General features: G+C 48.3%; 1 protein-coding gene across 2 annotated transcripts; it reads left to right on the top strand.

The window, feature by feature from the left end:
- Positions 1 to 241: 241 nt before the first annotated feature.
- On the top strand, positions 242 to 11,239 carry LOC107546974 (C-type lectin domain family 4 member K-like). Of its 2 annotated transcripts, XM_029063828.2 has the most exons (7): positions 250 to 466; positions 956 to 1,027; positions 1,480 to 1,596; positions 2,821 to 2,964; positions 4,736 to 4,887; positions 8,699 to 8,817; positions 10,928 to 11,239. In XM_029063828.2, the coding sequence occupies exons 1-7, from the start codon at positions 415 to 417 to the stop codon at positions 11,076 to 11,078; spliced, it is 807 nt and encodes a 268-aa protein (XP_028919661.1). In that variant the 5' UTR covers positions 250 to 414; the 3' UTR covers positions 11,079 to 11,239. The 2 variants fall into 2 exon arrangements, with proteins under 2 accessions (XP_028919662.1, XP_028919661.1); XM_029063829.2 differs by lacking the exon at positions 956 to 1,027 and having other exon boundaries at positions 242 to 466.
- Positions 11,240 to 11,347: the final 108 nt, after the last annotated feature.

Raw genomic sequence — 11,347 nt, 5'->3', positions numbered from 1 at the left:
GGGCAGACCATTGACTCGATTCATCCTAGGGACTCCAATCCCAAAGTCTTCCATGGTCCCGGCCTAGGCCAGAGAATGAGGTTCAAGACCAAACTAGAGACTTGTCCCACTGCATCACTCTTGGCCCAGAAATCTCTATAGGTACCAGATGAAAAGATGAGGCAAGAACATCTTGTGGTGGGGGCTGTTTCTTTATGTCAAAAGCTTTCTCTTCCTCTTTCTATTACACGGAGAGAAGGAAGGAGACAGAGAGCCAGAGCAGGAAGAGTTTGCTGTGGAGACTCAGAGCGTGAAGAGTTTTCACTGAAGACCATGAAAAGTTTGCAGTGGAGACACAGAGTGTGAAATATTTGCAGCAGAGACACAGAGCGTGAAGAGTTTGAAGTGGAAGCAAGAGAAGAGGAAAGAATAGACATGGCTAGGGATTACGAAAATATCTCTTTTGGACAAGTTTCACATGTGCACGGTGAGAAGAGATTTCACATTCTGGTCTCATGTTGGATCGCTATCCTTCTCTCCTATATTTCTGCTCTTAAATTCTAAGCATTCCCCTTAACTGGAAGGTCACGAGGGGGGCATGAGAATGACGCTGGATTATCTGAATACAGACTGCAGAGAGAGAGCAATGGACACAGAGATAGAAGTTAAGGTATGTGGGTGAGAAGACCACTGTGCATTCTATTTTTCAGGAAAACAGAATGGGACCGAGAGGCAAAAGGACCTGCCTTCTAATCCTGGCTCTGCCACATGTCTGCTGGGTGACCTTGGGCTAGTCACCTCACTTCTCTGGGCCTCAGTTCCCTCCTGTAAAATGGGGATGAAGACTGTGAGCCCCATGTGGGACAGGGGCTGTGTCACACCTGATTGATGTGTATCTACCCCAGTGCTTAGAACGGTGTTTGGCACATAGTAAGCACTTAACAAGTACCATAATTATTATTATCATTATTATTAGGAAAGGGAAGAAAGGACACTGAAGAGGTCTATGAGGATATCCCTGGAAGAAAGTTGTCTCTGAAGATTTGGGGTAAACAGGTCCCGTCCACCCTCCCCGTCCCCCCCGGCCCAAGACTCCCTCTCCTGAGAATCTCTCCCCTGGTGAATGTGTTGTTGGTTAAGTCCTGACTCATTCATTCGATCGTATTCATTGAGCGCTTACTGTGTGCAGAGCACTGAGCTGGGATACCTGGGTGTAGGCAGGGCATAGCCACTTTGATGGTGGAGGCCCGGGAGAATGGAATTTAATCATCCCAACCAGGTGTGGCTGAACAACTGGGACTGGAGTCAGGGCTGACTGAGAGCTTTGGGAGGGTGGGAAAACTGGAGAGATTCTTGGTCTCCTCTCAGCCCTATCTGGACACCCAACATCTCGATGTACTGGGCTGGATCCAGCCTTTGGTGAAAGCTCAAGACTTCCCTGTTCTCTTGAAGCCATTGTTTCTGTCATTGGTCTGTTGGAATATTTCTCTTCTCTGCCAGATCCAACCTCCACAGCAGGCAGACCTGCAGCCCACAAGAGCCTCCGCGTCGCCTGTGCCGCTCTGATCATGCTCGCTGTGGTCCTCCTGTCCTCTCTCATTGTGGTGACTGTCCTGTGTAAGTTTTCTGGGCTCTCCTGCCCCAGACCTTCCCCCCTGCAGCTGGGGCAGTGGCTTGGGGAAGAGTCAGTCCGTGAGGGAGAAAAGTCTAGAAGGATCCGGTTCCCTGTGGCCTCTGCCCCTCCTGCTACATCTTTCCCACATCTAGAATTCAGAACGGAAACTAGGCTCCAGCTAACAACTCACCCGATCCACCCACCGCCGCAGGACAGAAGCGGCTTGGCCTAGTGGATAGAGCCCGGGCCTGAGAATCAGAAGGACCTGAGGTCTAATGGCGGCTCGGCCACTTGTCGGCTGGGTGACCTTGGGCAAGTCGCTTCACTTCTCTGGGCCTCAGTTATGTCCTCTGTAAGATGGGGATGAAGTCCCTTTTAGGACAGGGACTGTATCCAACCTGATTACTTTGTATCTACCCCAGCGCTCAGAACAGTGCTTGGCACACAGTAAGTGCTTAACAGATAGAATAATAATAATAATTATTATTATTAGTGCCTGGCGCACAGTAAGCACCTAGCAAATATCATTAAAAAAGGCTGGGAGGGAGTTCTACATACTAGGACAGAGTCACGGTCCTTCTGATTCATCTATGGAAACCAAGGAAAGAGAGGGTAAGTCATTCCTCCAGGGACACACAGCTATTTGGGTGTGAAACCCGAGGTGCAGCCACGAACGAGAGCTGGGAGCTAAGCTTCCAGGACAGAGAATGGGGGCCCAATGGCTACCCAGCAGGGAAAATGGATACCATCCTGGGCTCTGTCACCTGAGGGCCAGTGAGTGCAGAAGGGAGATGGAAAGAGGGAGAGACAAAAAGAGGGAGAAAGAGAAAGGAGAAGAAGAGAGAAAGAGTAAGAGGGAGAGAGAAAGAGAGAGGCAGAAAGAGAAAGAGGGAGAGAGAGAAGGAAGGAGAAGAAAGAGAGAGAGGAAGAAGGAGGGAGAGAGGAAGAGAGAGAGAAACATCACCTCAGCAGGCTCCAACCCCAACTCGGCCCTTGAAGGAATTTTGCCATGAGGTACCATGCTGCCTCAAGCCAAGAAGAGGCCATTTCCTCTCAGAAATGGAAAAAAAACATCTCCAGTCTCACCGAGGCACTTCTCCTCCCCTAATCATCACATCAACAGTATTTACTGAGCTTTTGCTCTGTGAAGAGCACTGTACTAAGTGCTTGGGTGAGTACAATTCAACAAAATTGGCAGACACATTCCCAGAGTGTGTGATTTTTAGATCTTCAGAACCAGAGATGCCTTTGGGACAGTGAGAGCTACAGGTCAGCAGCGAACATCAGTACCCTGAAGTCGGAGATGGAGAAGCTACAAGGCCATTTGGAGACCACCAGGGCCTCCCTCACCACACTCAAAGAACAGTACGGTGAGTAACTGAGATTTTTTTCAGGCCTCCCTCCCGACCCCTTGGGGGTCTCTTCCGCCTCGTGGCCACAGGGCATCACAGGCCACCCTCCACCCTCAGTCAGCCAGTCTAACGTATTTATTGAGCACTTGCTGTGTGGAGAGTACTGTACTAAGTGCTAGAGAAGCAGTGTGATTTAGTGGATACAACACGGGACAGGGAGTCAGGAGGACCTGGGTTCTAATCCTGGCTCCGCCATTTGTCTGCTGTGTGACCTTGGGCAAGTCACTTAACTTCTCTGGGCCTCAGTTATTGCAACTGAAAAATGGGGATTAAGACTGTGAGCCCCACGTGGGACAACCTAATCACCTTGTACCTACCCCACACACATAATAACTGCTTATTCATTCAATAGTATTTATTGAGTGCTTACTATGTGCAGAGCACTGTACTAAGCGCTTGGAATGAACAAGTCGGCAACAGATAGAGACAGTCCCTGCCGTCTGACGGGCTTACAGTCTAATCGGGAGAGACGGACAGACAAGAACAATGGCAATAAATAGAGTCAAGGGGAAGAACATCTTGTAAAAACAATGGCAACTAAATAGAATCGAGGCGATGTACATTTCATTAACAAAATAAATAGGGTAATGAAAATATATACAGTTGAGCGGACAAGTACAGTGATGAGGGGATGGGAAGGGAGAGGGGGAGGAGCAGAGGGAAATGGGGGGAAAAGAGGGTTAAGCTGCAGCTTATCTAAGACCATAATAATAATAATAATAATAATAATAATAATAAGGGTAGGCACTTAAATATCATGTAAAAAATGGGGATTAAATGTAATCCTAACCCTAACACTAACTGTAACCCCGTGCTTGTATCCACCCCAGCCCTAAGTACAGTGCCAGGCACATAGTAAGTGCTTAACATATACCAATATTATTATCATCATTAACCCTGACCCTAAGCCTAATTAGTTTTAGGGTTAGAGTCCCACGTTCATTCATTCATTCATATTTACTGAGTGCTTACTCTGTGCAAAGCGCTGTGCTAAGCGCTTGGGAGAGGACCATACAACAACAGACACATTCCCTGCCCCCGACGAGCTCACGGTCTAGAGACGAGCTGGTGTCTAACCCTATTAGCTTGTGTCCATACGACACTGAGTACGGGGCCTGACCACAAGCAGGCGCTTAACAAATACCGGGAGATGGAGATACCTGCACACAGTAAAGCAGTGAATAAATACTACTGAAGAGGGATAATCAGTAAATCTCTCAATGGTATTGAGTGCTTACTGTGTGCAGGGCACTGTGTTAAGCGCTTGGGAGAGTCCAATTCAATAGAATTGGCAGACAAGGTCCCAGCCACAGTTAGCTTTCTGGTTAAAGGGATGAGCTTACTCTCTCCCCGATCCAAAGGAGCCACCGGCGCCCCAAATCACTGATCCCCCACCTCACCTACCTGTCACCTCGCCTCTCTCAGATGCCCACCCCCGGCTTGTCGCCGTGGAGAAGCCCCCCTCGGCCCTCACTGTGGGCAGGGAATAAGTCTGTTATATTGATGATGATGATGATGATGATGGTGCTTGTTAAGCACTTACTATGTACCAAGCACTGTTCTAAGTGCGGGAGAAGATCCAAACGCTGGGGTAGATACAAGAGGGTATTGTTCTTCTGTCCTCTCCCAAGCGCTTAGTACAGTGCTCTGCACACAGAGATGCTTAATAAATATGCCTGACTGACTGCCAGCAGAAACCCCATCCCCTTATTTTCTCTTTATTCCCCAGGAAACTTTGTGAAGAAAATTTCCCAAAACTGGAGGTTCCATGCTGGGAATCTCTATTTCTTCTCCATGGACAGTAGGACCTGGGGTGAGGCTGAGAAGTTCTGCGTGTCGGAAGATTCGCACCTCGCGTCGGTGACTTCGGTGGAAGAACAGGTGGGGTGGGGGGGCCCGAAGCGGGTGAAAGATGCTATTTAGTCCACGGGAGGTTGAGTCAATCCTCCCATCAATCAAAGCGAATTATTGCACACTTCCTATCTGCAGAGCATTGTACTAAGTGCACGGGAGTGTGCGAGAGAACAATATATGACAGGCATTCCCTGCCCACAACAGGTTTACAGTCTAGAGGTAAAAGTAGGCCTTGGGAGTCAATCATTCAATCAATCAATGGTATTTAATGAGCGCTTATTATGTGCAGATCACTGTACTAAGTGCCTGGGAGCAAACAATATAAGAATGTAACAGGCACATTCCCTGCCCCCAGCGAATTTATAATCTAGAGGTAATAACAATGTTAGTATTTGTTAAGCGCTTACTATGTGCCGAGCACTGTTCTAAGCGCTGGGGTAGACACAGGGGAATCAGGTTGTCCCACGTGGGGCTCACAGTCTTAATCCCCATTTTACAGATGAGGGAACTGAGGCACCGAGAAGTGAAGTGACTTGCCCACAGGTAAAAGCAGCTACTTGGCCCCTGGGATATGAATGAGTCAATCATTCCATCAATCAATGGTACTTACTGAGCACTTACTACATGTAGAGCACTGTACTAAGCAGTTGGGAGAGTACAAGACAACAGATCGAGTGGATACATTCCCAGCCCTTAATAAGCTTACAGTCTCGAAACAGCGTGAAACAGCATGGCTTAGTGGAAAGACAATGGGTCTGAGAGTCAGAGGACCTGGATTCTAATCCTTACTCTGGCAGTTCATAATAATAATAACCACTGTTATTATTATTAATAACTAATAAGTGGGGCATTCGTTAAGCAGTTACTATGTGCCGAGCACTATACTAAACACCGAGGCAGATACGAGATAATCATATCTCACCTGGGGCTCACAGTCTAAGTATGGGGGAAGACAGGCATTGAATCCCCATTTTGCAGATGAGGGAAATGAGGCATAGCAAAGTAAAGTGAGGTGCCCAAGGTCACAGAGCAGGTAAGTGGCAAAACTGGAATTAGAACCCAGGTCCCTTGACTCCCAGGCCCGAACTCCTTCCACTAGGTCAGACTTGGACCTTGGGCAAATCACTTCACTTCTCTGGCCCTCAGTTCCCTCATCTGTAAAATGGGGATTCATTCATTCAGTCAGTCTTATTTATCGAGCACTTATGTTGTGCAAAGCACAGTATTAAGTGCATGGGAAGGTAAAATATAACAATAAACAGAAGGCATTCCGTGCCCACAGTGGGTTTACGGTCTTAAGATTGTGAGGCCCGGGTTGGACAAGGACCGTGTCCAACCTATTAGCTTGTATCTACCCCAGCGCTTAGAACAGTGCCTGGCACAACCTTAGTGCTTAACCATAAAAAGTTACCTCATCTGTAAAATGGGAATTAAATCCTCCTCCCTCTGACTTGCCCTGTGAGGTCTCTGTGGGACAGAGACTGTGTCTGACCTGATTGTCTTGTATCTACCCCAGTGCTTAGTACAGTGCTTGATGCATACTAAGAGTTTAACAAACACCAGGTGTTCGGTTTACCTAATGGATAGAGGCTGGGCCTGGGAGTCAGAAGGGCCTGGGTTTGAATCCCTCCCTCCTCGCAAGTGCCACCCCCTCCATCTCAGACCCCATTCCCGCTCAGCTTATAAAAACCATCGCCCCTTCCTTCCTCCCCTCCTTAACTTCTATTTTTAACCAGTCACTCTCCAATGGCTTCTTCCCCTCTGTCTTCAAACATGCCCATGTCTCCCCCATCCTAAAAAAACCCTCTCTCGACCCCACTTCCCCTTCCAGTTATCACCCTATCTCCCTACTACCCTTCCTTTCCTAGCTCCTAGAACGAGTCGTCTACACTCGCTGCCTAGAATTCCTTAACTCCCATTTTCTCCTGGACCCCCTCCAATCTGGCTTCTGTCCCCTCCACTCTACCGAGACTGCTCTCTCTAAGGTCAACCGTGACCTCCTTCTTGCCAAATCCAATGGCTCCTACTCCATTCTAATCCTCCTTGACCTCTCTGCTGCCTTTCACACTGTCGGCCATCCCCTCCTCCTCCATACCTTATCTCACCTTGGCTTCATGGACTCTGTCCTCTCCTGCTTCTCCTCTTATCTCTCTGGCCGGTCATTCTCGGTCTCCTTTGCGGGCTCCTCCTCCCCCTCCCATCCTCTAACTGTTGGGGTTCCTCAAGGGTCAGTTCTTGGCCCTCTTCTGTTCTCCATCTATACTCATTCCCTCGGTGAACTCATTCTCTCTCACGGCTTCAACTATCATCTCTATGCAAATGACACACAGATCTACATCTCTGCCTCTGCCCTCTCCCCCTCCCTACAGGCTCGTATCTCCTCCTGCCTCCAAGACGTCTCTACCTGGATGTCTGCCTGCCACCTAAAACTCAACATGGCCAAAACTGAGCTCCTCATCTTCCCTCCCAAGCCCTGTCCTCTTGGTGACTTCCCTATCACTGTGGATGGTACGATGATCCTTTCTGTTCCTCAAGCGCGCAACCTCGGTGTCATCCTTGACTCAGCTCTCTCATTCACCCCACACATCCAATCCATCACCAACACCTGCCAGTCTCACCTTTATAGTATCACCAAGATCCACCCTTTCCTCTCTACCCGAACAATTATCTTACTGGTACAGGCTCTCATAATATCCCGGCTGGATTATCGTTTCAGCCTTCTCTCTGATCTCCCTTCCTCCTGTCTCTCCCCGCTCCAGTCTATTTTTCATTCCGCTGCCTGGGTCATCTTCCTGCAGAAACGCTCTGGGCATGTAACTCCCCTCCTCAAAAACCTCCAGTGGTTGCCTATCAACTTCCGCACGAAACAGCAACTTCTCACTCTAGGCTTCGAGGCTCTCCATCACCTTGCCCCTTCCTACTTCTCCTCCCTTCTCCCTTTCTACTGCCCACCCCGCACGCTCCGCTCCTCTGCCGCCCATCTCCTCACCGTCCCCCGTTCATGCCTATCCCGCCGTCGACCCCTGGCCCACGTCCTCCTGCTGTCCTGGAACGCCCTCCCTCACCTCTGCCAAACTAATTCTCTTCCCCTCTTCAAAGCCCTACTGAGAGCGCACCTCCTCCAAGAGGCCTTCCCAGACTGAGCTTCCCCTTTTCCCTCTGCTCTGTCTGCTGCCTCTCTGCCCTCCCCACTTGACCTCCCCTCAGCTAAGCCCCCTTTCCCTCTGCTCCTCTCCCTCTCCCTTCCCCTCCCCTCAGCACTGTGCTCGTCAGTTCATTTGTATATATTTTTATTACCCTATTTATTTTGTTAATGAGATGTACATCCCCTTGATTCTATTTATTGCTATTGTTTTAATGAGATGTACATCCCGTTGATTCTATTTATTGCTATTGTTCTTGTCTGTCTGTCTCCTCCAATTAGACTGCCAGCCCGTCAAAGGGCAGGGACTGTCTTTATCTGTTGCCAATTTGTACATTCCAAGTGCTTAGTACAGTGCTCTGCACATACTAAGCGCTTAATGAATACTATTGAATGAATGAATGAATGAATCCCGGCTCTGCCACTTGTCCACTGGGTGACCCTGGGCAAGTCAATTCACTTCTTTGAGACTCAGTTACCCCATCTGGAAAATGGGGATTAAGACTGTGAGCCCCACATGGGACAGGAACGGTGTCCAACTTGATCTGCTTGTATCTACCCTTGCACACGGGACCATGCCCAGCACATAGTGAGTGCTTAAAAGATATCATTTAGAGTGAAAAAGGAGTTTACAGTCTAGGGGGAAGCTGTACTAGGAAAAGAGTTAATCATCTAGGGTAAAAATTATTTCTCTAGACCTTCCTTTTCAGCACGCCCAATCAAGTCAGGCATTGGATCGGACTCAGTGACCAGGTCGTTGAAGGCCAGTGGCGATGGACAGATGGAACCATCTACAGTGACGCTGAGAACAAAAGGTTGGTCCCCGGTGGAGACCCCTTCCCGTGCCCTTGCCCCTTCAATCCATCAGTCAAGGTATTTATTGAGCCCTTACTTTTTAAGTGTTTGGGAGAGTCCAATAAAACAGAGTTGGTTGACATGTTCCCTGCCTACAAGCAACTTACAGTCTAGGGGGCAATCTGTAGTCAATCAATAATTCAATCAATCAGTGGTATTTACTGGGTGCTTATGGTGTGAAAAGCACAATAGAACAGAGCCAGTAGAGGTATGTGTTCACTGTGTACAAGAAGCATACAATCTAGAGGGACAGTAGCCTATACTCAATCAATCAATAGCATTTATTGAGCCCTTCCTGTGTGCACAGCACTGTAGTAAACACTTGAGAGAGGACAATCCAACAGAGCTGGTAGACACACTCCCTGCCCACAAGAAGCTTACAGTCTAGAGGGACAATCTTTAGTCAATCACTCAATCAGTGGTATTTACTGAGTACTTACTGTGTGCAGTTCATTGTATTAAGCACTTGGGAGAGTCCAATACAACAGAGATGTAGAAGTGTTCCCTGCCCACAAGGATCTTAGAGTCTAGCATTCAGCTTCCTCTATCTTTCCACCCTCCCAATACTTGGTATTCCTTCTTGGAAATTTCCTTCTGGAAAGTGAGAGGAAGCTTGTGGGGTAAACCAGATTAAATTCCTTCTCACAAGTATACATTCATTTTTCTTAAAAAATGGTATTTTTTAATGGAATGAAATCCGTTGCCGATTTGTACATTCCAAGCGCTTAGTGCAGTGCTCTGCACACAGTAAGCGCTCAATAAATACTATTGAATGAATGAATGAATCTGTTCAATGCTTACTATGTGCCAGACACTATACTAAGGACCGGGGTGGATACAAGCAAATTGGGTTGAACACAGTTCCTTTCCGACATGGGGCTCACAGTCTTAAACCCCATAAGATGAGGGAAAGGAGGCCCAGCGCAGTGAAGTGACTTGTCCAAGGTCACCCAGCGGATGAGTGACGGAGCCGGGATTAGAAGGCAGGTCCTTCTGACTCCCAGCCCTGTACTCTAGCCACTAGGCCACGATGCTTCTCAGGGTGGTCTTTCAGATCTGACTCTGGAGTAACTTGGGAAAATTTCAAACCTGAGTTTCTTAGACCCTTCCCCCATGGCTGATTGGCGCAACAGACAGTGATCAATCCATCAATCGATGGCTTTTATTGAGCTCTTGGTGGGCAGGGAATGTCTCAATTGATTGTTGTAATGTACTCTCCCACACGCTTAGTAGCTTAACGCAAGAAAAGCAGCATGGCTTAGTGGAAAGAGCCCGGGCTTGGGAGTCAGAGGTTAGGGGTTCTAATCCCAGCTCCACCACTTGTCTGCTTTGTGACCTTGGGCAAGTCGCTTCACTTCTCTGTGCCTCAGTTACCTCATCTGTAAAATGGGGATTAAAAGTGTGAGCCCCACATGGGACAACCTGATTACCGTATACCTATCGCAGTGCTTAGACCAGTGCTCGGCACATAGTAAACGCTTAACTACCTATTAGTAGTAGTAGTACAGCGCTCTGCACAGAGTAAGCACTCAATAAATACACTTGAATCAATGAATGAATGAGTGCTTCTTATGTGCAGAGCACTGTACCAAGCGCTTGGGAGAGTCCAATACAATAGAGACAGTAGCCACGTCCCCTGCCCACAGTGAGCTTAAATCTGGAGGGAGAGCTAATAATAATAGCTATTATTATGGTATTTGTTAGGCGCTATTATGTGCCAGGCACTGTTCTAAGTGCTGGGCTGGATACAAACAAACCAGGTTGGACACAGTCCCTGTCCCACGTGGGGTTCACAGTCTCAATGCCCATTTTACCAGTGAGGTAACCGAGGCCCAGATAGGTGAAGTGACTTGCCCAAGGTCACACAGACGACACGTGGCTGAGCCGGGAACAGAACCCATGACCTTCTGACTCCCAGGCCCGTGCTCTATTCTATCCGCTACGCTATAGGAGCAAACTTATCTATCAATGCTGCTGCACTGTGCTCTCCCAAGTGCTTAGTACGGTGTTCTGCTCACAGTGAGCCCGGTGACAAGTTTCCATGAGCTCTATTTTCCTTTTTGCTCCTAGGTTTTGGAAGGAAAACGAGCCCAATAACCAGGGAAATGCAGAACATTGTGTTCACCTATGGGAGAAGGCAGAAAAATCATGGAATGATGAGCGTTGTGAAAGAAATTTTCAATTCATCTGCAAGTGGGTCCCCAAGCCATCTGGACGGTGACGTGTCCCTCTACACACAGCTGTATTGCACCGGCGGTGTCTCCTTGCCTATACCACGGCTTCTGCTTCTTCGCTCGGAGGCAAAGGCCATCGATCAATGCTATTTAGTGAGCGCTTAGTGTGTGCAGAGCCTTGAACTAAGCTCTTAGGAGATGACAATAAAGCCCATAAAGAGTTTAAAGTTCCAATCGCGTTGACTTTTTCTGTTTTACGGTCGTTCCCCAGGGCCTCTTGGCAACAGATTGGGGGGGACCCCCTTTCCCCTCTCTC

The sequence above is a fragment of the Ornithorhynchus anatinus genome, chromosome 4 (genome assembly GCF_004115215.2).
Source record: "Ornithorhynchus anatinus isolate Pmale09 chromosome 4, mOrnAna1.pri.v4, whole genome shotgun sequence".
Taxonomy (NCBI): Eukaryota; Metazoa; Chordata; class Mammalia; order Monotremata; family Ornithorhynchidae; genus Ornithorhynchus; species Ornithorhynchus anatinus.
The sequence above is the reverse complement of the archived record's forward strand: the minus strand, read 5'-3'. Positions and strand labels throughout refer to the sequence as shown.

What these genes read in the sequence shown, in the direction of transcription:
- LOC107546974 (XM_029063828.2), top strand. Translation starts at nt 415, where the DNA reads ATGGCTAGGGATTACGAAAATATCTCTTTTGGACAAGTTTCACATGTG. An exon ending in ACAAGTTTCACATGTGCACG is followed by an intron (nt 467 to 955) that starts GTGAGAAGAGAT and finishes CATTATTATTAG; the next exon opens with GAAAGGGAAGAAAGGACACT. An exon ending in GTTGTCTCTGAAGATTTGGG is followed by an intron (nt 1,028 to 1,479) that starts GTAAACAGGTCC and finishes CTTCTCTGCCAG; the next exon opens with ATCCAACCTCCACAGCAGGC.